At 40.0% G+C, this 27,414-nt stretch overlaps 1 protein-coding gene across 22 annotated transcripts in view; it reads left to right on the top strand.

Annotated features, from left to right (window-relative positions):
• The first annotated feature begins 11,050 nt into the window (after positions 1-11,050).
• Positions 11,051-27,414, top strand: part of ADGRG6 (adhesion G protein-coupled receptor G6) — a 139,025-nt gene continuing 122,661 nt past the window's right edge. For 4 of the 22 annotated variants that reach the window (XM_021087227.2, XM_021087265.2, XM_021087195.2 and 1 more), the window contains exons 1-3: positions 11,051-11,266; positions 15,740-15,813; positions 19,283-19,383. In XM_021087227.2, the coding sequence (XP_020942886.2) occupies positions 19,284-19,383 (100 nt within the window). In that variant the 5' untranslated portion in view covers positions 11,051-11,266; positions 15,740-15,813; position 19,283. Of the gene's footprint in view, positions 11,267-11,372; positions 11,477-11,536; positions 11,650-15,739; positions 15,814-19,282; positions 19,384-27,414 lie in introns of those variants that run through there. The other 18 variants (XM_085024776.1, XM_085024839.1, XM_021087202.2 and 15 more) reach the window with 5 other exon arrangements.

Raw genomic sequence — 27,414 nt, 5'->3', positions numbered from 1 at the left:
AGTCTACAAAGCAAAAGTTTTTATTGGAAATAAGATTTTGCATGCTGTTAACTCTGCAGAAGTACACTTCTTTCTTTCTCTCGTTTACCAGGTAGCATTCCAAACATTTTTTTTGTTTTTGTTCAAATATTTCATGTTGGCTAAGAGACTAGAAAAGGAGTGAAAGAGGTAAGTTGATTTTGTACTGTTTTCCTCCAGGGTGAATTTCTTTTTGGTTCTCCAAAAAAGATGTAACAAAATTTCAATGACATAAGTTCTGAAATAGTTGAATTAGTATCCACATCCACAATCCTCAGCTGTTATCAGAGCTGAAATCAGGATAGCACAAGGGTCATTACCTATGTGGGAAATCAGGATGGCCTCTGCCAGGTCTGTCCTGTTTCTGATCAAATTTCACTTTATTTCAAAAGCCTTGGGTTCACTGGCCACTTTTTAAACACGTGTGCCAATCTAGCAGGACACCCCTTCCCCCCAAACTCTAAGAATTAAACTTTTAAAAATATGTATAACATTCAATGAAAAGCCCATGAAATTATTTTGTGGATATTGACAAACCATTCTGAAGTTTATATGGAGAGGTAGAAGACTTAGACTAGCCACCATGATATTGAAGGAGAAGTTAAAATCAGAGAGCTGACACCACTTGACATCCAGATTTACTACAAAGCTGTAGTCATCAAGCCAGCATGGTATTTGTGAAAGAACCAATAGCTAAATAGAATGGGACACAGAGCCCAGAAATAGACCCACATAAATTTAGTAACTGATATTTGACTAAGGAGCAAAAGGACAAAGCAATGGAGAAAAGATACTCTTCAACAATTGGTGCTGGAGCAACTAGACATCCACATTCCAAAAAAGAAAAAAAAATGTAGACACACACAATACACCCTTCATAAAAATTAACTCAAAATATATCACAGACCTAAACGAGAAACACAAACTAAAAGAAAACATAAGAGAAGAGAGGTGACCTTGGATATGGCAATGGCTTTTCTGATAAAACACCAAAGGCATAATCCAGGAAGGAAATAATTGATAAGCCAGACTTCAGTGAAATTAAAAACTTCTGCTCTATAAAAGACACAGTCAAGACAATGAGAAGACAAGCAACGGACTGGAAGATAATATTTGCAAAGACACATCTAATAAAGAACTATTATCCAAAATATATAAGGAACTCTTAAAACTCAACATTATGAAAACAATTCAATTAAAATGCAGAGTTCCCTGGAGGCCAAAGACCCTAACTGTCACCTTACCAAAAGAAGACATATGGATGGCAAATAATATGAAAAGATTCACCATATCATATGTCATTAGGGAAATGCAAGTTAAAACAACAATGAGATACTGCTACCTACCTATAAGAATGGCCAAAATTAGAACACTAACAGCACCAAATACTACAAAGGATGTAACACAAGGGGAACATTTATTTATTTCTGGTGAAAACACAAAAAGTTATAGCCACTTTGGAAGGGAGTTTGGCAGTTTCTTATAAAGTAAATATACTCTTACCAGACAGTCAACAATCCTGCTCTTTGGTATTTACCCAAAGAAGTTGAGTAAAACTTATGTACATGCAAAAACCTACACACAGATTTTTACAGAAACTTTATTTTTAATTCCCAAACTTGGAAGAAACAAAGGTGCCTTTCAGTAGATAAATGGATTAACAAATGTGGTATGTCCAAATAATTATTCAGCACTAGAAAGAAATGAGCTATCAAGCTATAAAGGACATGGAGGAACCTTAAATGCATATTACAATATAAGTGAAAGAAGCCAATGTGAAGAGGCTATAAACTGTGTGGTTCCACCTATATGACATTCTGGAAAAGTTAAACTATGGAGACAGTAAAAAGAATGGTATTTGCCAGGGGTATGGGGAAGGAGGGGTGAATCTGCAGAGAATAGAGGATTTTTAGGGCATTTAAAATATTCTGCATGATAATATAGTGGTAGATACATGTCATTATACATTTGTCCAAACCCATGGAATGTACATCAAGAGTGAATCATAATGTAAACTATGAAATTTAGTTGATGATGATGTGTTAATGCATGTTCACCATTGAGCTCTGGTGAGGGATGCTGGAAATGGGAGAGACTCTGCATCTATGGGGGCAGGGAGTGTGTGGGAAATCTCTATACCTTCCTCTCAGTTTTGCTGTGAGCCTAAAATAGCTTTCAAAAGAGTCTTTTTTTTTTTTTTGGCTTTTTTTTGCTATTTCTTTGGGCCACTCCCGCGGCATATGGAGGTTCCCAGGCTAGGGGTCGAATCAGAGCTGTAGCCGCCAGCCTACACCAGAGCCACAGCAATGTGGGATCCGAGCCGTGTCTGCAACCTACACCACAGCTCACGGCAACGCCGGATCATTAACCCACTGAGCAAGGGCAGGGACCGAACCCGCAACCTCATGGTTCCTAGTCGGATTCGTTAACCACTGCGCCACGACGGGAACTCAAAAGAGTCTATTTTTAAGTTAAGGAATAAATTATGCCTTCGGAAGTAAAAAAAAAAGTGTAACACAGCTTTAAAAAGGAATGAAATTATGATATATACTACAACATAGGTGAATCTTGAAGATGCTATGCTGGGTAACATAAACTAGACAAAGGAAAGAATACGGGAGGGGAGAAATGAATCCAACTAGGAACCATAAGGTTTCAGGTTCGATCCCTGGTCTCGCTCAGGGGGCTAAGGATCTGGCATTGCCATGAGCTGTGGTGTAGGTCGAAGTTGAGGCTCGGATCCTGTGTTGCTGTAGCTAAGGTATAGGCCAGCAGCTGCTGTGGGTGCAGCCCTAAAAAGCAGAAAAAAGAAAAGAAAAACAAAGAATATAGGAGGTACCTAGAATGGTCAAATTCACGGATACAGAAGTACCAGAAAGTTTGCCAGAGGCTGGAGGGAACGAAGAGTGGGAAGTTACTGTTAACGTATATACAGTTTTAGTTTGGGAAGATGAAAAATTCTGGAGAGGGGGTGTGGTGCTGTTTGACAGAAATGTGAATGCGCTTAATGCTAATGAACTGCACCCTCAAGGATGGTTAAAATGGTAAAATTATGTAATGTATATTATACTATGGTAAAAATGTTGATATAACCCAATACATCATTTTAAATGTAATTTGAGAAATAAATTTGGGATTCGATAAAATCAAAAACATTTTTAAAAAGTATGTAAAACAGATGGCAAATATACAAATAGAACTTTAGAGAAATTATGAGAACAAGAATTTTGTAATTTTCATGTTTATGAAAAACAGGACTGGTTTATAGAGAACTCACAAAAGGTAGTTTCTGATGAGAGTAAAACAAAATTATTGTGTTTTAAGGGCTTCAGTTCAGGTGGGCTGTCCAGTTTGGCTGGCCTGTCCATTTGCACTGTAAATATGGAAACACCAAGTAATCTGCAATCATCACATCACATCTCCACAGTTCAAGATTTGTGTCTTTACTCCATAGCAGGTCAGCCAGACCATTTGAGACAGCAAAATTTATTACATCACAAGTCAAAGAACACCGGGTACAAACTATATTCAGGATGGAAACACTCAGGCGCTAAACAGAGGCACAAAATCCAAATTGGTTTGAATTCACTATTCTGATAATAAATCTTGCTTTCTTCACTGAGGCATGGAGGGGATCTTTTTTTTCTTCCATTGAAAAGTCCAATTCTACTTTGAAATTATTATTAATAGCAATAGCTCCTGCTGGAGTTCCCATTGTGGCAAAGCGGAAACGAATCTGACTAGGAACCATGAGGTTGCGGTTTCGGTCCCTGGCCTCAATCAGTGGGTTAAGGATCCGGCATTGCCGTGAGCTGTGGTGTAGGTCACAGACATGGCTTGAATCCCAAGTTGCTGTGGCTGTGATGTAGGCTAGCAGCTGTAGCTCCAATTTGACCCCTAGCCTGGGAATTTCCATAGGCCACGGGTGCAGCCCTAAAAAGCTAAATAAATAAATAAATAAATAGCTCCTGTCATCTTTAAGCTCCAATTCTGTCAAACATATTCATCCATCCATCCATTCATTCATTTGTTTACTTATTTCTACTGCACCCACGGCACGTGTAAGTTCCTGGGCCACAGCAGTGGGTGACCCAAGCTGCTGCAGTGACAACACCTGATCCTTAACTGGCCACAACACAAGGGAATTCCCCAGACAGTGTTACAAACACTATCTCTAAGTATAATAACAGTTAATAAAGCTGCTATCATTTATTTCCACTTGTAGATAAGGAATTGGGCTCAGAGAGGCCAATCCTTGCCAAGGTCATTTAATGAGCGGGTGGTAGAGACTCTCCGGGTTTATATCTCTGTTTTTGTGGTTCCCAAGTGTGTTTTTCCCACTATACCCGGCCTTCTACTAGAGGCTCAAGTTCCTTGCTTATTCTACTGGATTCAGGGCCTATAACCTCTAGATTTTTCATTCTCTGAGACCTCTATTCCAAGGTTAATTTCCACGTGCATCATTCTAAACAAATTTGACTCCTCCATAGTCAAGAAAACTCCTTTTTCTCATGTATAGTCTAACAGCCATATTTCTTGGTCTGGGTTTGTGCTTTTCCTTGTTTCCAATTGTTCTGAGTCTGCCAGACAATTCTAGGATACTTAACCCACTGAGCAAGGCCAAAGATTGAACTCTCATTCTCAGAAGCTCTATATTGGCTTCTTAACCAGATGAGCCACAATGGGAACTCCTTCAGTTAAAAATTTAATCATCATTTTGCTTAGGAAAGTATAAAAATCTAAGCCAACTTTTTTCTTCCTAAAAAGTGAACAAAGCTCACTTGCTCTTTCATCTGAATTCTAATAGTTCTTCAATCTTATCAAGGGTTTTCAATAGATTGCTTAACCATCTATCAGTGCCACCGTGAGTACACTTTCTGGCTTGATGTTAGTGATCCATCAACAGAGTCACTATCTTGTAGACCCCATTCTTGGATAGTGTGATAGGAACTGTTAGAGACCAAGTCTTCCATGTGGACACTGGATTCCTTCCCAATTCCCTGAACCTGAACCACAGCAACAACCCAAGCCACTGAAATGACAATACCAGATCCTTAACCCTCTGCACCACAAGAGAACACTGAGAACTAACTTAATTAAAAATTTGGAGAGTTCCCATCATGGCTCAATGGTTAACGAATCCGACTAGGAATTGTGAGGTTGCAGGTTCGATCCCTGGCCTTGCTCAGTGGGTTAAGGATCTGGCATTGCCATGAGCTGTGGTGTAGGCCCCAGACATGGCTGGGATCCTGCATTGCTATGGCTGTGGCAGAGGCCAGAGGGCGGCTACAGCTCCATTTGTACCCCCAGCCTGGGAACACCTCCATATTCCTTGAGTGTGGCCCTAGAAAAGACCAAAAAAAAAAAGAATATTTTGAATATTTCCAATTATTCCCCTTCTGTTCTTCTCTCAGGCTCTTCCATTGGGATTTCTGGTCTCACCCTTCCACTGACACTGCTCCTGTGAGCTCCTGGGGAGCTCTGTGTTGCCATACCCAAGCACTTCATCAGCATGTCAACATAGCTGAATACTTCTGCCTTCTTGAAACAGTTTTTCTTTTGGTTTCTATGATAGTGCATTTTCTTGCTTTGTTATACCTCACTAACCACTCCTTCTTTGTGTTCTTTGCTGGCCCTTCTTCCTCTTCTTATGTTGGTTTGTCCCAGGGCATTGTCTCAGCTCCCTTCTCTTCTCTGTGTGTCTCCCTGGATAGTACCTGGACTCATTCTGAAGATTAAATATCACTTGTATGCTGATGATTCCCACATCCACTCCTTACACTCTAGATATAGATGCCAATGTCTCTTTGATATCTCTACTTAGACATCTACAGGCATCTCAAACTTAACATCTCCCCTATCTTCTGAAAGGATCTTTCAACACTGCCGACCTTTCCCCATCACGGCCCACAAAGCGGTGCAAACTTAAAGTCTAGGTGTTTTTCTTGATTCCTCAAACTCCTGCATCCAAATCATTATAATCCATGTAACCTCAACCTCTGAAACTTGTCTTCAATCTACTACTCTCTCCATTTTCACTACTAACACTGTAGACTACTGTAATGCTCACCTAAGTGGCTGGCCACCATGCCTCTATTATTCTTTTAAATCCATTCTCAACTCCACATCCAATTGTCAGATCCCTATTTTAATGGTGTACCAAAGTACTTAAAAGAAAATTCCAGGAACTTCCCTTGTGGCACAGTGGGTTTGTAGATCGCACCTGCAGCTCTGGTGTGATCCCTGGTCTGGGAACTTCTGCGTGGCCTTGAGCCTGCCCCCCACCCCCCACCCCCCACCCCCCGAAAAAAAGACAGGTATTGGGTTGAATTATTTACAAATTAAGATGATATCTTGAGAACTTGATTTGTTAGGATAAAATTTATACACTCATTGGCACATGCAGAAGATCAATATAATAAAAGCTACTCCTATCCCAACTATAAATACTTTATGTGGCTGTTCAAAAGGTCAATATTAACTTTTATTTACTCAGGAATGATGTCTAGTTCAGGAAAGGTAAGGATCACACTCTTATCAGGGGTGAGGTGTGGAATCCACGCAGAGTACCTTATCAAAGGGCTGATAATGACTCATGTGTCCGCAGGCAGGATGAATCACATGGGTACTGAGAAGTCAGGCACTGGATGGCTGTGAAAAGTGCATAAGGGAAGGCTGAGGAGAGAGATGATAAATGTCTTCAGATATTTGAAAGGCTTTTTGTGGAAGATAGCATGTCCTTGTTCTGAGTGGAAGTTGATGGTATGAATGATTCAATCAACAGAAAGAGGAAGTTTTTCATAGTTCAGTGTTCATTAATGCTAAGGATTCAAACAGATGTTCAATATTCATTTTGTCTGGAATGCTGTCAGAGAATTCCTGTATGCGGAGGAATGTGCCCTGGCACTTTCCTTTTTAGGATGATATATGGGCAGACAGAGGCAACCAATATTACCAAGTTCCAGGAAATATGCTGTATGCTCTGTACCATTAGCTTACTGAGTGTGTTTGCCTGATGGACTTACGAGTTAAATACTGTAAGTGTTATTACAAATCAGGCTTATATAATTTACATAATAAACTACTAGAGCTCAGTGCTTATAAATGACAGGACCAAGTTTTAAACCCAGGTTGTTGCATTAAAAGACCATGAATTAATTCATCTCTACACATTCCATTTCCCTTTCAAAGAAAAAGAAAAAAAAATCCTTTGTTTGAAGACAGAAATATCAAAATATACAGATTTTACTAAGATATTGACCAAAGACAAGTACTGGCTTCTTGAAATATAGAAATATTAGTACATAAGTTTATGAACATTTAACATATAATAGGACATTAAGTATACTACTCCTATCTTCTAGATGTACATTTTTTTCTGTTACCATGATGGCTAAATTTATCTGCTCACTTGCCTGGGCCTTGATGTTCAGATATTTGTTCAAATATCATTCTGGGTATCTCTGTGAAGGTGTGTTTTAGTTGAGATTACCATTTAAATCAGTGGGCTTTGAGTAAAGCCTGTTGCTCTCCATAACGTAGGTAGGTCTCATCCAATCAGTTGACGGCCTGAGTAGAACTAAGACTGATCTCTTCCAACAAGGAATTCTGCCAGCAGACTGCCTTTGAACTTGACTGCAACTCTTCCCTAGGTTTTCAGACTGCTGACCTATCCTGTAGATTTAGGACTTGTACCTCATAGTCATGTAAGCCAATTTCTTCAATCTCTCTGTATATATTCATATATATAGCCTGCTGTTTCTTTCTCCCTGCCCGCCCCCCCCCCCCCCCCCCGCTACTGTTGAAGAAATCTCATTTTTCACCCAAGGTACTGTTTCTGGTACATGGATCATAAGTCCATTTGGGGAAAACTCCTTTGTAGAGGTTCATCAGTACTGTGTCCTGAGATTATAGCTTTCCATCAGCACTGCACTTCATGTGGCCATGAGTACCTAAAGGGTCCTTGATGTGCCCATCCTGTAGTTTCTGTTTCTTTAGAAAACTCTGCTAAGTCTGGTTTTATTTATTTATTTATTTATTTATTTATTTATGTCTTTTTAGGGCCGCACCCGTGGCATATGGAAGCTCCCAGGCTAGGGATCAAATCAGAGCTGCAGCTGCTGGCCTATGCCACAGCCACAGCGATGCCAGATCTGAGCTGAGTCTGTAACCTACACCACAGCTCATGGCCAATGCCAGATCCTTAACACACTGAGCGAGGCCAGGGATGAAACTCCCATCCTCATGGATACTAGCTGGGTTCATTAACTGCTGAGCCACGACAGAAACTCCTGGTTATTTTTATTTCTTTGTTTTCCCTTATGTTTCCTGATTTCTTTGAGCTTTAGAATTCTAGGAGTGGAATAGCTACATATGTAAGCTTGGAATCAGATCCTTCCCCAGTTGAGCCTTCAGATAGGACCACAGCCTTAGCCAACACCTTCATTCCAGCTCTCATGAGAGACACTGACTCAAGTGTACTCAGGTCCCTGAACCTGAGAACTGTGAAATAATAAATGTTTTTGCTTTAATAATATTCTATGAATGGAACTCAAATTCCCTTGAGACAGTGTCTCGTAATAGAGACTGATTTGAATTGCAAGACCTACGTCCTAGCTCCTGGTCACCTCTAGCTAGTTTATGCAACTCTCACATCTCTGTGTCTCATTTCCCTGTCTGTAATATGAAAGGCCTGGACACTGGAACTTTAGTTTTCCTTAAGTGCTACAATTCAATGTCTCTGTTAATCATACTGTTTATTCATCAAAATAAATACTGATAAAAATCACCAGAACACACCCTAGGTTTTCAGGCCTTTGGATTTGCTGGCAGTGTTCCAGCTTCCTTTGAACTGATAGCTGTCTCTGTTCAAGTGCTGCTTTACCTTTTTTTTTTTTTTTCTCCTCATCCCAACAGTTCTCTATCACTAGCCAATCAATATACATTTTTTGTACTTTTGTGTGTTACCTGTGTGTGGATGCATGTGTGTGCAGGCTCACACTTCAAACTGGGCTCCTCTGGCTTTGGATGTGTACACAGCACTGGCATTCAAAGTTTTGCCTCCAACATTTTCATGGATTAACTCTGGCGCTACCCAAGGGGAGGGACCGTCTTCGACAGTGTGAGTTTTTTTTTTCCTCTTCTCATTTCCAAGGAGGTGTGTCCAGCTCCCTTTGCCAAGCAGCTACTTTATAGGAACACTGGAGTCCAGGCAGTGGACTTTCCCCATTGAGTAACTGGATTTGCATTTGCAAATCAATCCTGCTGAATGTTATGTGAATATCTTCTGGGCCTCATGTTATTATTCCCTCACTTTTTTCTTTTTTTAAAATGGTGTAGATTTTAAAAGGAGGCAGGATTTATCTAGACCTATCCCTGAGTCACAGTGAAGCCACAGAAGAGGGTTCAAGGAGGAGGGTCCCAGGTAACTGGTGAAGTTTGTCCTAGCCCCGCCAAGTTTTGGCTTTCACTGAATCTCTCTGCACCCACTCTCACATCTCTCAAACTGTTTCCATCTCATATCATAGCAGAAATACATCTTTCCAGAAGGGATCTGAACAATCCAAACTAAGGCAATGGCAAAGCTTTAGTGTTACCACTCCCTGAGGTATTTAGATGCATTTCAACAAAAGACAACGTTCTAAGCCAAAAGGATGGAACAACAAGTATCAACAACTCAGTAGGAGAAGGTAGTGGATGTGCTTCTGTGCTGGGCATAGGTATATTGCCACTGCCGCCAGCTCAGCTTCTTCTTAAGGCTGGTCTTCATCCTTGGTTGGAGACAGGTGCGTTCGTTGAGAGGCACTCAATTCCTCTGTCCCAGCAAAGACCAAGAGATGTGGGGATGTACGGGGGGCTGAGTGTCCTCTGAAGACAAACTGACACTGATTACTAGAAAGAAAAGGAATAAAAGAAGAGAGAGAGAGGGAGTTCCTGTTGTGACAGTGGTTAACGAATACCACTAGTAACCATGAGGCTCGCTCAGTGAGTTAAGGATCCGGCGTTGCTGTGAGCTGTAGTGTAGGTCGCAGATGCGGCTCGGAACCCCGCGTTGCTATATGGCTGTAGCGTAGGCCTGGGAACCTCCATATGCCGCAAAAGACAGGGGAAAAAAAAAAAAAGGAAAAAAAAAAAGAAAAAAAAAAAAGAAGGAAGAGAAGAGATGAGACAAGAGGAAAGAGAAGAAAAGAAAGGGACAGAAAAGTAAAGGAAAAGCAAGTCAGTGGCTCAGGAACTTGGCAGAGGGGTCCCGCGCAGACGCCGGTGGAGTGGCAGCGCGGCACCCCGGCTGGCAAGCGGGCAGGGAGATGCCCACATCGCCACTGCCGTTCCAAGCTGCTTGTTTCTTGAGGCGGGTGGCGGAGGAGAGGTCCTCATGGATTCAGGGCGCCAGGCTATCAGGTGACCTCCGGGTCTGCCCCGCCCCCTCCCACGCCTGGCAGCTGGGCCCGGCCCAGCGCCAATCTACAACCCACCCCACCCCACCCCGGGTCCCGGCAAGTTGCCCCTCGCAGTCCCGGGAGTGCCTCTTCTGCCCCGCAGCGAGGCTTCTCCCTTCTGCTCCCAGGCGGGATCCTGGGTGGGGTGGCTGCGCCTGCGGGACAGCCCCCGCAGCGGAGCGCCGAAGCTGGGGCCGCCCCAGGGCCGCGCGGGCCAGGCCAGAGGCAGCGAGCCGCTGGGGCAGCCGCACCTGAGCCCCCAGCTCCCGCTGAGCCTCGGCGCCGGAAGCGCGGGCGGGGTGGATCTGCCCCGAGAGCAGCGCGAGCCCGCGGGGGCACGAGAGCCACAAAGGGGTGACCACGTGCCGCCGCGCGCCGGCGGAGCCGAGGACCTGCCGAATCGGTCCCCTCTGCCCACCCGCACCCTCCTGGGAGCACCCGGGGCGCCCGGAACACCCAGCACCAGCTCAGAGGCTGACCCAACCTCTTCAACGTTTTCGTCCTAACTTTTCTCCAACTTCTCTGGGAGGAGGAACCTGCCGCCCCGCCCGCCTCCTGCCCTCCTTAATCAGCACTTGAACTCGGGAAGCGCGGGCCTTCCACCTTGCGCCGTCGGGAGCGCTGGCGAGGAGCCGCTACCGGGAAGCCCCGATGAACTCTCCAGAAAGAGCGTGAAGGAGGGTCCAGCCTCTGTGCTCGGCCCGGGCGCCCGAGGGGCTCCATCGGGGAACTTGGAGCAGCAGAGACGGGGAAGGTGGCGAAGAATGACCGTGCGGCTCCTGGGGACCTCAGCTGAGTAATGCCAACATGTAAGTTTCCCTTCTCAGCTCAGAATTCCTTCACACCTTTACCTGTGTCCCCCTCCCCCACTTCCTTTAAAGGGTTTTATAAGGGCTTCAGCCGCATTGACAGAATAAACCGGTTTGTCTTCACTTCGCCCCTCGAGGCACTGATTAGTGAACTGGGGTTGCCTGACGGAGCTGTGACATGTGTGTGCGGCTGGCTGTTTTTCCAGCGAGGTAAACCTCACATTTGGGCGGCGTAAAGCATAATAAAAAGGGCAGGGCTTCAAGAATGGGGAAAACGTTTTCGATTCAAATTAAACAAGGAGTCACAGGCGCGGCTGCTCCATCCAGGGCCCTGGCCCTGCCAAGAAAGTGCTCTTCTGGATCAGCACCTGGGGGTTTGGAAGGTACTAGTATGCCGAGAAAATGTTGACTTTACACATTGTCACCCTTGACTGTAGAAGTTATTCTTGGATCTTTGGGTTATTTGAATGGTTAAAAAAAAAAAAAAATAGAAGCGCGCAGAAAAGGTTCTCCATGTGCTTTCTTAATTAAAAAGTAATTAAGAAAGATGTCATTTTACGTGGTAGGATCCGTGAAGCGACTTGTAGAGAAGTAGAAGTGAGGGCTATATGGTGATGAAACGCTTAGAGAAACCTAATGGGTTTTGTTTCTATGAAATTGTCATCTAAGTGGTAAGACGCCTGAGAGCGACCCCGCGAAAGGGCCACCGAACACCGCCTGGCCTTCTATAATGGAAAAAAGAAGGTTGTGCTCTAAAGGGCCAAGCTTATTTTTGTGGCCAACTCAGAGGTTACTTTTTCTTGTAATATGTAATTTTCCCTCTGGTGTTTTGTTTAATCTTGGGCAGACACCCTGACAGACATTTTACTCCCTTCCACTAATATAGAAGAGTTTATAGAAATTGATACTCACTCCCTCACCCTCGCCCCCAACTTCTGGAACCTTATTTGTTTCCATTTAAATTTCCTCTTTCAGTTTAGTAACTGGGAAAAGACGTGCCCATCAGGCTCTTTCTTCCCCTTCCTTGTAGCAGCTACCTCCCTCCTGCTAGCACACATTTTCGAAATAGGAAAAGGGGTAGTGCCCAGAAGTCTAGCACTTTGCAGCTCTGTTCCTGGTAGTGAGCAGTGTAATTAGAAAGGAACCACTTATTTTTATTAAACTGCATGTGAAGTCATTCCACACCTGTGAGTTTTAAAGTTTCCTTTATGCCAATGGAATCAACAAAGTATAACCTGGAAGAATTTATTTTGGGATACAGCCAATGGTCTCCTATAAGACTTGTTCTCATATACAGGCAGCACATTTTCAATGAATGTGAGTTTGTTTTAAACTTCAGTTTTTCCTAAAAATATGGTAGAGTAAACAGCAGATATTTGTTTTGCTTCCTTTCAGCTTTCCTGGGCAATTTAGATCTTATGGGGAAAAAACTACATTATACATAAAAAAAAAAATGAACACCAGGTTTTAAAGTAAAAGATATGAAACTGATCAACAAGTGATGGAAAAGTTTCCTCATTATGAAATTGTTATATAGTCCATTCGAATTTTATATGATTAAAAAAATCTTATGTCAGTGTAGACTAAAACCATGAATATTTTATCAGGTAAAATGTAGAGTTTACTACTCTGATTTAAGTTTCATTATTGACCTATTTTGACTGAATGTTTTCCCATTTCTTGCCAGATCATAACTGTTTCTATTTTCCATTTTGCTGTTTATACTTCATATAGAATGATTGAAGATGATCAGACTCTTTTTAGACTTTAGTATGTTAGAATATATGGAAGTAATATCAAACTTCTGAAGGTAAATATTCCTGCGATCTTGCTGAAAAATGTTAAAATAGGGAACGTAAACTGTATTATCTTTTAAATTTTAATTTTAGTAGATTCAAGTGCACAAAGTATTTAAGTATATTTCTGCCTACTCCTTGTGCATAGAACGTATTTGTATATTGTTATACTCAAGTTCTGGAATTACAGACTTTATAAGTATACTTTGGAGTTGTAATGACTGCATATTTTTCATATCTTAAGAAATTTAATAGATTTAGCAAGACTTGCATTAATTGGTCTCAAGCTGCATGAAGCTACTGTTCCATTTATGGCTTATATAAATTACATGACATTGTGCTTTTCCAATGTGAATGGTGAATGAGGCTATTGTCTCTTGGCTTATGGGAAATATTAGAAGCTTGTAGTTTTACTGCCCAACTGGACACGTCACTCTGATTTCTGGAAATAATGATTTGAAAGAGAATCAGTTTATGTATTAAAAATAAACTGACAACCACTTCCTTAGACCTGACCATTTTTCTCACTGCCCATATCTTACAAAGTTTACATTTCTGATGGGATGATCAAAGGTTTCTAGAGACTATTTCGACTTCAGACTAAATAGTAAAAGACTTTGTTCAATGTGTGTGGCATGCTTGGGTAAAAACCTTATCTTTCCATTTCATTTCTAGTTAGGTGACATTATTCCATGATCTACATTGGACATCATTAAGAAGCACACTGAGTAACTGGGGAGATCACATTTGAAGGACATTTCAGTTGTAACTAAAAATGCCAGTAAAACTTGAGTGTTCTGAGTGTTATCTTACCTTCCTTTGTGAGCAGTGCTCAGGATGGAATTATTTGGAATGTTTTAAGGAAAACTTTAATATTTCTAAATTGAAAACATGTATAGCAAATATGACCAAGGCTTAACATATTTAATGTAGAATTGGCTAAAAGAATCACAAATCACCAAGAAAACTGTTTATAATGGAAAACTATACAAATGACTTGAACACGCCAATCCAAATAAAGGAAATCCAAATGAGACACTATTTCTTTTATCAAGCTGGCAATGACTAAGGCAATAATACTCAGCAGTGATGAGTGTCATAAGATAAACACTGATACCCTTCAGTGTAAATGTGTATTTTGTGTATTTAACTTTATATACAAATACTTTTAAACCTACAGAAAAGTTGCAAGAATAATACAAAGAACAGCTGTACACTCTTTACACAGAATCACTTATTGTAAATATTTGCCGCATTTGTTTTATCATTTTCCCTCTTATCTTCCCCCCTCTACTGTCTGTGTACAGACAGGCAGACAGACAGACAGACACACACACACACACACACACACACACACACACACACACACACTTTTTTTTTCCTGAACCATCTGAAAGTAAGTTAACATACATCTGGGCTTCAGAGTTTACTTTTTTAATTGAAATTTTTCTTGAGGTTTTTGTTGATTCACATACAGTTTGAGAAATAATACATCCCATATACCCTTTACCCAGTCTCTCCCAGTGGTGATAGTTTGCAGAACCAGAGTACAGTCTCATAACCAGGATATTGATGGTATACATGTCTCTTTTTTTCAGATTTTCCCAGTTTTACATACAGTTTCGTGTGTGTATGTTTCTCAGGGTTGCCTTTTAATTTCATTTGTGCACATTATAGCACAAGTAAGGGTCAAGATTTGTGCAGATTTGAGGAATAAACCTTTCTATCTTTTTGATGTAGGGGGCGAACCCAACTTAATAGAGGAGCTTAAATTGAGTAATAGAGTAGCACTTCTCTTTTAATTTGTTTTTTAGGCTCAGGAACATGATCTTTAACCAGAAGACAATACATAATTATAAGCAGGCTTGAATAAACCAAATTACTATTCTTTTTATCCTGAAAGAATTACAGTATTCTCTGTGCCACTCTTGTTGCCCCTTTCTGAAAAGATCTGTCGTGTAAATACAGTTGGGATATGGAGAAGAAAGTTAATTCTGACTATTGCTGGTATTAAGAGAACTAATACCATGTTAATTTTTCCACCAATTTCAAAATTTCTTCACTAATTACTCTTTAATTGTGATTTTGAGAGAAGTCAGTAGGAGTAAAGAGCTGGAAGACAGGTTTTTAAGTGACGCATTTGAATTAAATGATTTCTATAATGGATCATAGCCACATTTAAAACAATTCCTATAAATGTTAAAGTTTTCTGACACAGGATTCAAGTATATTTTATCTTGTAGCCTGTATACACTGAAAAGGAGATTGAGTTTGCAATAGAGGAAGCTTGGTTCTCAGAAAGGACAGTTGATCACTAATATGTGGAATCTAATAAGAATGGTACAAAAGAACCTCCATAAAACAGAAATAGACTCAAAGGTTTTGAAGCCAGATTTGTGGTTACCAAAAAGGAAACATTGTGGGGAGGGATGGACTGGGAGGTTGGGATTGGCATATACACACTACCATATACAGAATATCTGTAACAAGGACCTACCTACCATATAGATTTCTCTGAATCTGTTCATTGTTCTATGATAGCCTATTTGGGGAAGGAATCTGAAAAGGAATGGATGTATATATACGTGTATGGCTGATTCACTTTGCTGTACACCTGAAGCTAATGCAATGTGGTAAGTCACCTTCAACCCAGTAAAATGAATTTTTTTTTTTTTAGAAGGGCAGTTGAGTTGGAAGCCAGCTGACGTAGGATGCCTTTTGGCTCTGCCACCACTGCTTATGTGATCTTAGGCAAGTAGTTTAGCATCATAGTTTTTTCGTCTGTGAAATGATAGTTTTTTTTTTTTTTTTTTTTTGTCATTTTGCCATTTCTTGGGCTGCTCTCACGGCATATGGAGGTTCCCAGGCTGGTGCTCTAATCGGAGCTGTAGCCTCCAGCCTAGGCCAGAGCCACAGCAACTCGGGATCCGAGCTGCGTCTGCAACCTGCACCACAGCTCACAGCAACGCTGGATCCTTAACCCACTGAGCAGGGGCAGGGATCGAACCCACAACCTCATGGTTCCTAGTCGGATTTGTTAACCACTGCGCCATGACGGGAACTCCGTGAGATGATAGGTTTTATTGCATAACTTTTAGATTCTTTTCAGGTTATAGAAATCTATGAGTCTCTTTTACTTACAAAAGATTTTTCTTGTTTTCTTCAGTAGGACTTTGACGCCACAACTCAAGTGACACAAGATTGTACTATGTTTTTTTTTGTAGTTCCTATTTAGAACCTTAGTAACCCTGTTCAGGATTTTCCATTCTGAGAAAGTTGTTTAAATCCCAGGGATGTGTCTTTGCTAAGTGATCCCCTGAGAAGACACATAGTGCCTTCCTTCCTCTGTTCTATTCTTAATTTATTTGTTTCTGTTCTTCAGTAAACAGTAAAGTGGATGAAAGTTGGCCCTGTCATATGGTTTACTTTGGTCGCAAGTGCTTGCCCTGCCTTGGGTTCCTTTTCTGTACAGAATGATGGCATTCTGAAAACCAGAGTGCATTAAGCCCTTGTTTGTCATTTGCAGTTCTTGTCTGCTAGGATTGCAGGCAGCTTTCATAAAACAGCTTCAGAGCTGAACATGGAATCTCTAAATGTCAGATCCTTTTATAGCAAAAGAAAGTTGCATGAACACATGTTATCAATAGTATTGAATGTTGTTAAACTAGCAAATGTAGTTCCCGAGTGTTGTTTAGAGAGCACAGGGACATAAGAGGGGGCCACTGTTCACATGTGGATATCATATGCCACAGAGCTTAAGAAGCTAGAAGTTCTGGGCTGATGCTTTCTTCTGTTAGTATCTGTAAGGCTGGCAGCCAGGTTTCATTGGCCTGGCCCTTTATTTCTCTGGGCCTCAGTTTCCTCCTCTATGAAATGAAGAGGTTAGATTTCATCTTTCCTCCTTCCAGCTCTACACTTCTTTGAATATGTTATTGCACTTTTATTTCAGAAGCACACTCATTCACCCCCAGCATGAATGGGAAACACCTCATTCATTCAGCATCAATGGGAAATGGATCCGTTCTTCCAAAAGTTTAGCAGCTACTTTTTTTTAAAGCCCTAATTTCCATGCAGTGTTACATCTAATTCTTTTTGGTGGATAATATTCTATTTACAGAAGAGAAAATTGGCTCAGAGCTGAAGGACTTCCCCTTCAAACCACACAGTAAATAAAGACACCAGAATATAACTCTGTGCTATGGCAGAGTTCACACTCATTATTATTATATTATTAGGACTCACTGTAACATCTTGTTTTTTTTGTAAGCAGTAACCCTACTTTTAATATCAAATATTTTGGATGGATGTATTTGAAAATTTACCTTCTATTAAAAAAAATACTCTTTAGATGGTAGCATTTTCCTTGTGTACAATTTCCACTAGGAGCTGCATGATGGAACTTTTAGTTTACTGAATATAAAAACATGTGATGAATATCAGATACTATTTGAAATTTCTGTATTCATGGCATACATGAATAATCCATTTCATTTCTGTTCCAAGATGATCCCAGAAGTAGCCACAAAGTCAATAGATTGGTGTTGGCTTATAACAGTGGTCTTATTTAAGTCCTTTCTTTTGATTTCCCTGTTGAGGGAATAGCCACACTTATATTAGAAAGCTCAGGATGGGAGTTCTCTAGTGGCTCAGTGGGTTAAGGATCTGGCGTTGTCAACTGCTGTGGCTCAGGTTGTAGCTGTGGCGCCCAGTCTGATCCCTGGTTGGGGAACTTTTGCATGCTGTGGGCGTGGCCAAAAAAGAAAGCTCAGGATAATAGTAACAATAAAAATAGCTAGTTTTTGTTGGGCACCTTTTTTAGAAGACATGATTTGATTTAATCATCCAACAACTATATGGACTAAAATCTATTGCTGTTCCTATTTTATAGGTGAAAACTAGGAGGCACAAGTCAATTTCCCAAGGGTTGCATAGTTTATAAGCAGCGAACATAGCCGGGTCTGTCTAACTCTTGAGCTTGTTCTCTTTGCTGTGAAGTGGTCTCGAACAGTAAAGATAGATTGAAAATGCAGCCTCGAGGCAAGTGCAGGAATCAGTCTGATGTCTCTTTTGCTTTTTCAAGTATTTCTCTTACCACTTTCTGGTTTTTTGTTTAGTACTATATGTTTAATTCTAGTAATACCCTCTTCAGGCAAAGGAGTATCCTAAAGTATCTTTATTAGTTGCTCTGGTATTACTGTGATCCTAAAGTATCTTATTAGTGGCTCCTCTTTTTAGAGGTAAAATGACTCTCAATTATTATTTATAACCAAAGAAACTCCCTTTGGGGCTTTTAAGATCTGGAGATTTCTTACTGCCACTTACCTGTCCTCCTGCCTTATGATTCTTCTGCTCACCAGTTCCTTTATGGACCCTTTTGGTGACTGACTGTTACACATGCTGCCCCCTTCACTGGTTTGCCTCTTTTGATAGGGCTGAGTCAATGAAAGATATCATACCACTGGTGTAAGCCAAGATACTATGGGTGGTCCCATCTAAATCATGAAGTATAATTTTAGGTTTAAAGATAAAACCAATATACAGAGAATTACTTGGGAGTTGTCAAAACACCACCCCTCCATCTAGTGTCACTTATTAGTTTCTGTAATACTTGGTGTTTACTAATAATAGATTATTATATAATCTATATAATTAAAAGATTAATTATATATAAAGAAATCAATCTTTTTAGAATGTTAGTGCTACAGTACTTAATTTTAGGGGAAAGAAGAAAACTTGGGCACTTTATTTTAAATATTTCCATTTGTAAAGCACAGATGTTATAAAGTGAAAACATTTCCCTAAAACAGATTTCTGAGAGGTTATAGAAGTGGTTGATAAAAACATCCCTTTGCTACTCAGATGGGCATGGGACCGGTGATGCTGAAGGTTGAAGGTAAAATTGGTTTATTTTTTAATAAATGATTTTCTTCTTGAATTATTTGAATACTTCCCCATCTTCACACATAAATCATCTGTTATATAATTCTCTGATAAGGAAGGTGCCACCAAGTGGCAGATAAAATGCATGAATTTTTTTCCTTTGGCCTGATTAGCCTAAAGGAGGTGATTAGTTTATCATCTTAAAAGTTTCATTTTTCATTTGAAAGCAAGACTGAAAAAGGTTCCTCTTTTCCAGTCCCTGATGGGGACTTACAGCTTTGATTGTCCCAGGGCTTTACTGACTGCTGAGTGTCCTGACTCTTGCTTTCTTCCTTGGCAGGATGTTTCCTTCAGGGCGAATGTGGAGCTGTCATTGGAAATGGAAGCCAAGTTCTCTTTTGCTCTTATTTGCTTTATGTATTGTGTGCATTCCTCCCTCAGGTAAGTAAGACTTTTTTTTTTTTTCAAACTCCTAATTTAATAATGATGACATTGTCTCAGTTATAGGTGCACTTCTGATTTGGTTGTCACTCTTCTTCCTCTGTCCTTACAGGCTTTTTTTTTGTCCATGGCCTCTCATGCCTCTTGAATTCCGTGTGAATTCTGTTACCTTGATTGTTGTTTTACTTTCTAACGAGTATATTTCTTTAATTTTTGTTGCATTTCTTTTTGTTTTATTTATTTATCTAGCCCATATTGAATGATGAGATAACTACATGTCTGGCATTAAAAATGTGCTAGCTGTTTCTTCTACAGTTGAATAAATATACAGAACTTAATTCTCTCTCTTTTCAAGCTTTTGTTCAGTTGTTCATGAAAAGTATAGACTTTGCTGTTTTTATTTATCCTGATTTCATTGCCACATATAAGACAGGAATTTGAAATTTTTTAGGCCATGAGGTTTACTTAGTTAATTTAAAATGATATGGAAACATTGATTTTAACTACAGTATTGTGGGAATGAAAATATTTTATTTTTTAAATTAGCACAGTTGTTTTTCTTAACTTTAAAACAACTTTTAGTTGTTATTGAAAGCCAAATTTTCTGTAAACAGCTGATTATGTGAATAAGCCAGTCAGAACCTGAGGAATATAAATGATCTTTAAAAGTTATCTGGTTTTGTTCCTGAGCAAACTGCATTTCTCTTAAGCCCATAGCGTTTTATTCCTATGTTTCCTTTACTGCTGTATTTATTTAGTTTATTATATTTTCTTTTAGAATGAATTCATTGCTAATGAAGGCTTCTATATTGATTACTTGGGATTTAATCAAAACTTTATGCATTCTATATTTATAATATATCTGTTATTATAAATAATACATTATAAATAGTAACCCATATATTATTATAAATAATACATTTAACCAGTCATGGAAATAGATTATCTGCCCAATTTGCTTATTAAGGGAGCAAGACATTCAACTTGTATTTAACATACAAATACTTTTTTCCAAGCCATCAAGTATTTTAAATAGTTTCAACTAGTTACTAGGAAAATCCCTAGTATAGACTTAATAACTTCAAAACAGAACTGACCTCCGAATGGTTTTTTTGGGTGAATTTGTTTCAATTTCACTCTAAAGTCACTCTTTCTGTTACTTTCATTGCCAGAAAGAGGAAGCAGACTTGTAAAGAGGTTGGAAAATTAAATGTACATTGGATTTTTATCATCTACAGTGTTGAACTTCTTAATTTTCAAAAGTGACCCTCCAAGAGCCAATTACATGATGTAAGATAAATTAAGAGATTCAGATTAGTTGAGGTCTATTTACTTTCAATTGTGTTAGGTCAAGGTATTTGTAAATTTTCAGATTTTCTTCAAACCTTAAATTGGACGTTTTATTTTAGATGTCACCATTTTAATTGGTATATGCACACTCATTATTTTAATCATTTGAATAAATGCAGTGACACTCAAGTTTTTAGACTAATTAAATGGGGTCCACTGGGTTGAGACTAGGGTGGGGCAAGGGAAGCACCTGGGATGTAAAGTTTAAGGAGGCGCTCATCCTCAGGGACATGGGAGTCAGAATTCTCAAGTGTGTTTTTAAGTTACTGCTTGACACAAGAAATCTTTTTTACAAATTTCTTTTATTACCCAATAGGATATGTGCATCAGCTAAGGCTTTGTGACAGATGGTTAACTGTATTTACTCATGAAGCCAGAATGTTTTATATCTATATACCTTAAACATGACTCACTTCTTTTTTACTTTTTTATTTTAGGGCCGTACCTGCAGCATATGAAAGTTCCCAGGCTAGGAGTCGAATCGGAGCTGTAGCTGCCACCCTATGCCACAGCCACAGCAACACCAGTTCCAAGCCGCGTCTGTGACCTACGTCACCCCTCACGGCAACCCTGGATCCCTGACCCACCAAGCGAGGCCAGGGATCAAACCTGCATCCTCATGGGTGCTAGTCAGATTTGTTTCCGCTGCGCCATGTGCCAAACACGACTCACTTACAATGCCGCCACCTCCCCCATGAATATCTGACCTCACAAAAATGCTTGAGGGGCTGTTATGGGCATTTTAATATACTTTTTTTGCCTTCTAAGTAACTCAGTGTAAGGTTTGTTAAAATAATGCGTATTAAAACCTTAGATATATCTAATTTTCAGAATCCTATCTTTAAATCATGGTGTAATACCTCTAAGAACATATGGTGCTTAACTGGAATTTATGTCTCTCTACAGACATTCTTTGACTTTTTACACTTCTAGGTGATCTTATTGAATCTTATTTATGCTAGTGTCTCCTAAATCCTTATCTTTGGCCTTGGCCCCTTCCTGGACCCTGGACTCACCTCTTGGGTTGCTTTTCCTCATACACTTGGATTTAATAGGGCTAGTACATACTTCCCATGTGTGCACAAGATTCTTGATGCCTGCCTCCTATCCTCAAATCCTTTTCATTCTGAAGCATTCATTATATTCTGACCTACTGTACTGCTATTCTCTCCTACAGTCACTAATTTTTTAGACACCTTGTCCTTTCTATTCTTTGACCACGACCTCTTAGTACCTTCTTCTCCCTAATCTCCACACCTGGTTCTTTTTTGATACTCAGGTCTTAACTCTTACCATCCCCAGGCAGCCGGCCTATCCTTCAATTCAAAGGGGCCCCATTGTCATTTTCATCTTGCCCTTCAGTGATAGTCTGTATTGATTTTCATTGCTGTCTTGGTTGTTAATGTTTTAACTTGACTCTGATAGCTAGGGCGGAGAGTTGGCAAAACCTCTTGAATGTTAAGATTGACATTTAGTTCAGATGATTAAAAATTGGGATCTTGTAGTTTAACTCTGGTAATATCCACAATTTAACTCATCAAATAGAACTGCAGTGTTAAATCTCCTCGATAAGTCAATATTTATGGTGTTATGGGCATTTACAAAGTATGCAAGATTTGTGCCCTTCAGGATTTTAAAAAGTAATATAGAAAAAGAATGCCTTGTCTCTTAACAAGTGGTGAGATAACTTTTAATAAGCACTACATCGGAAATAACAGTTGAATATTTAAACTGCCCCCCCGAAATGCAAATTACAAAATGTTATTGTTTTTTACCCACTAGCTTGACAGTATTTAGAAGGTTGATATCATCTAGTATTATTGAAGTTCAGGTAAAAGACACACACTAACACTAACTCTTAGTGTGTGTCTTTTACCTCAACTTCAGTAATACTGTTGGCTCTATCTTTTGGGAGAGTAATTGGACAACATTTTTTAAAAAGTAAGAATGTCGCTGTTCTTTGACGTATCATGCCCATCTGTTCTACAGATGGGAAACAAAAACCACAACAAATATATGGAGAAATGTGTATGCGTATAACATTGTTTTAGCGAACAGTTGGTAAAGATTGATTATTCATCAGTAAGGGAATGCTATAGAAATTATTTTGTGTTTATACCATGAAATATGGTGCAGCCATTCCAAACTATGTAGTGTACCTGTGTATATTGGCTTGGAAAGATGTCCATGATAATAATACTAAGTTAAGAAGCAAATACCAGAGCAGTGTAAGATTATCCTAGATTTGTAATGGGTTATACTACAAAACAGGGGTTACTGTGTATGTATATTTTTGTGAAAGACTGTATGGACATATTAATAAAACATCAGGTTTTGTGTGCATGTGTGTCTTTTGTCTTTTTAGGGCTGCACCCGAGGCACATGGAGGTTCCCAGGCTAGGGGTCCAATCGGAGCTGTTGCTGCGGGCCTACGCCAGAGCCACAGCAACGTCAGATCCGAGCTGCATTGGTAACGCTGGATCCTTAACCCGCTGAGCAAGGCCAGGGATCGAACGCAACGCAAGACCTCATGGTTCCTATTCGGATATGTTTCCACTGCCCCACGCCACGACAGGAATTCCCTAAAACATCAGGTTTTAAAATGGATTATCTCTGGGTCATAAAACGGATTATCCGAGGGTTGGAGTAAGAAGGGGGTAGATGATGGAACTTTATACAGCTCTGAATTATTTGCTTTGTTAGAATGAACGTGTGTTACTTTAGTAATTTGGAAAGACCAAACATCCTGATAAAATTATTTGGTATGAAAAAAAATTTAAAAAATGGCCAGAGAGACTCCTGGCATGTGTGAATATTATATTTTTCTGTTAGTCCCTTAGCTATCACTCCCACTCTTCCTTCACTTGGTAAGACTCTCTGAAAGGTGTTTCAAATAAAAACCTTTTTTTCATGGAGCTAGATATGCCCTGACTCTGAAGGTGAATGATGACATCTCAAGCAGAGAGAAGGTTACAGCTTCAAGTAGAGTGGGAAACAAACAGCCAAGAGCCAGCGATTTCCTAAGCAACGAAGAGCCTGTTTCCCCACAGATAGCCTTAGTCACGAGCACCGTGGGAGGAGCCTACCTTCTTGCCTGCAAATCCATGACATCAGCAGATTATTTCAAGGTTCAGTGCTATTCTGATATCTATGATACATCAACAGCTAAAAGGGGAAGTGTTTCTGAAAGTACAGTCTGGCCTGAATTGTGTACTTTCTAGCCAAGAGCACAGCACGCTTCTGGAAGGTAGATGATTGGGCTCAAGGAATCCTGTGCTTTTTTTGGTTGGTTTGTGTGTTAATTTTTCTCATGATAGTAGAACGAGCCATTATTCTGAAATATTAATTACATGGTAGTCTGTATTGGAGGGTTAGATATCTTTTATACGTATTTTTATATTTGATCAAAAGGCTTTCAAATACATAGATAGATAATCCTTTTATAAGTCTGCCAGGTTTTTTTCCTAGCCATTTTAGTATCAATGTTGTTAATTGTTAAATACTTATATGTGAAAGGTTAAAAATAAGACTCTGCTTGTGTAACTATTCGTGTCAAGTGAAGAAAGAGCCAGAATAATGCCTAAGTGACTAACAGAAATTTATAATGTCTGATGGTAAATGTTTGTAGGATTTTTATTTTTTCAGTCAGGGTCATAGTGCTCCCAATTACCATCTGAAGCTTTCAGCTAAAAGGCCGTTTTCTCATTCTACACCTCAGATTAGAAGAGCCATTGTGATTGAATCAGCAAACCTTAGAGAGTCTTGAGAAGTTTCTTTGATGCATCTCCCTGTAGATAAATTCCTTCACACACCTTTGAGATGATCTGAATTTGATGTCAGTAAATATGAAATCCTACGTTGGGGTCATAAAGTCAGTTACATAAAAGTGGAATGGGGTGACTCATCTTTTCACCGCAGTGACGGTCTCAAGTGACTAAGCAGTTTGAGGGGGCCTCCGGTGAAACTGGCACTGTTTAGGAATTAGGTATGAGGAAGAAGGGGATGTTAGCAAAGAGGCCTGCCCTTCACGCTTTTCTCTGTCAGATCATGCTTGTTGCTGGTCTCCAGGCATGGTTGTCACCCTTCAGAGGGAATTCGTAGAGTATCTGGCCCAGGCCCATCAGTCTGGTGATGAGTTGAGAGCAGTCTGATGAATGTTTCAGAGCTTCTCTGTCTCCACTGCATGATGTGAAGCTTCTGTGGGCCTGGGCTGCAGCTGTGGACTCCGTGCTTTGAGTCAGTCCCCTCTTTGTTGCTTTCGTGTAATTTTTTTTTTTTTTTAGAAAGTAAAAAAAAAAAATTGTTTTTTAAGGGCCGTGTGTGTGGCATATGAAGGTCCCAGGATAGGGGTCGAATCGGAGCTTTAGTTGCTGGCCTACACCACAGCCACAGGGACTCGGGATCCAAGCTGCATCTGCGAACTATACCACAGCTCACGGCAATGCCGGATCCTTTACCCACTGATCGAGGCCAGGGATCGAACCTGTGTCCTCATGGATACTAGTTGGATTCATTTCCCCTGCATTACAACATGATAATCTCTAGGTCCATCCATGTTGCTGCAAAGAGAGCCTTTTTTTTTTCTTTTAATTTTTTTAAATGTTTTATTTTATTTTATTTTATTTCATTATTTTTTGTCTTTTTGGCTTTTTTGGGGCTGCTCCTGTGGCATATGGAGGTTCCCAGGATAGGGGTCAAATCCGAGCTGTAGCCACCGGCCTACGCCAGAGCCACAGCAACTCAGGATCCGAGCCGAGTCTGCAACCTACACCACAGCTCATGGCAATGCCGGATCCTTAATCCACTGAGCAAGGGCAGGGGCCGAACCCGAAACCTCATGGTTCCTAGTCGGATTCGTTAGCCACTGCACTACAACGGCAACTCCTTTTTTTTTTTTTTTTTTAAAATGTATGCATACTTTTAACAGTTTTACCTCGAAAGTTCTTTCTATAAGTACTTCCTTTCAATTTTAGCAAGTAAGTTGTATACTTAATTAGAGATTGGGCAGGTAACTTTCTTAGGCAAGATATACCTGGGGAACCCGAGGCTTTGGCGGGTACAAAATTTTCTGCCACTTTCAAATTAATAATTCTTTATGGAGTTTTATTTCCAGCAGGTAGAATATGTGTTTCTTGGCACTGTTCTTCCTAAGATTGTAATATCACAGTATTTAGTAAGTAAAGAATGTGGAAAAGAACAAAATGGAGAAGAACCAAAGAGAGGGAAAGAAAAACACAAATGTATTCCAGATCTAATAAGTAAATATGTTTACGGGGTGGGGCAGCAGAGAAGGAAGGTAAGGAGGTTAAATGACAAAATCTATTAATCGGACAGTGAGCACAAGTCACAACATTATAAACAACTTTCCCCCTTCACTGAACTAAGATGATTAAACACCTGAAAAGAAAACAAGGTCGTTTGCCAGTACATGGGTGGTGGCTATCGCCAGTTCAGATGAGCCTATTTAACCATTGCAAACAAACAAGCAAAACCCAAAAAACCTCTCAGAGAGGAATAACACAGTCTAGTGGGAACTGTGTTACTACTGTATTTCTATGGTTAAGACTAAATAATCTTGATTTTTTTCCCAAAAATCATTAAAAACATGTATAGCCAATCAGTGCTTTTATTTTTAGGTTTTTTGCTTTTTAGGGCCCTATATGTATGTTCTCAGGCTAGGGGTTGAATAGGAGCTACAGCCGCCGGCCTGTGCCACAGCACAGCCACAGCAATGCCAGATCCAAGCCTTGTCTGTGACATACACACAGCTCACGGCAACACCGGATCCTTAACCCACTGAGCGAGGCCAGGGATCAAACCCATGTCCTCATGGATACTAGTCGGATTCATTTCCCCTGCACCACAGCAGGAACTCTGCCAAGCAGTACTTTTAGATGAGAGCTCCTTTGATGGGAAAATAGTTTAAATTATTTCATGTGGAAGTATCTTGGTTTATAGTTATACTTGAACCCATTGTCTTAAAAGTGTGGTTTTAAAATGATACCCTTTTTTAAAAAATACAAAATTTTCTTCAATAAATCAACTATTATGCATCAAAAAAGATGCCTCTAATACATTCTGCTTCAAGCTTGGTAGCTGGATTACTGGCTTTATTGAAGAGAATCTGAAGGCAGAGGATGAGAGTTTTCTAGTTACAGGGGTTTCATTGTTCTCGGTAGTGGTGTGATGAGGGAAAAGCTAGAAAGCTAGACTTATTAGCTTTATAAATAGCTAGAGATATTTTGCCTCAAAATTGGGTTTTTTAGAGAGAATGAACTCCCAAGCTACACACTAAGGCATCATGGAATGCGGTCCCCACCTCTTCCTGAATTTTCCTGATGAGACTCCAGTGTCTCCTGGCTGGGTTGTCAGAGGGATATTATTAGCTTTCTCCGGGGATTACTAATCTCATCTCTCTTTAGAATGGTAACCTGAAAAACTGTCAGTAAATTCATGACCACAAAATTACTGTTACTATACTGATGAAGTAGTAATATATCAATAAACAGTAAGGTTTGTGATTCTTCTCTCAGGCCCTTTGCTATCTTGACGTGGGACTTTCCTTCCAGTCCAGGAAGCCCTGACTCATCTGTTGGTGTTTGTTTAGGACCCTCATTACTTCTCATCATCAACTTGCTTTCCTGTCTCATACACGCACATTAGAGAGGTTTTGCCTTTTTC

Source organism: Sus scrofa, chromosome 1, assembly GCF_054392235.1.
Source record: "Sus scrofa isolate SSC_HxYL_T2T_F1_AM1 chromosome 1, Sscrofa_HxYL_maternal_Yorkshire_Landrace_v2.0, whole genome shotgun sequence".
NCBI classification, from domain to species: domain Eukaryota; kingdom Metazoa; phylum Chordata; class Mammalia; order Artiodactyla; family Suidae; genus Sus; species Sus scrofa.
Note: the sequence above shows the minus strand (reverse complement) of the source record. Positions and strands in the feature narration are given on the sequence as shown.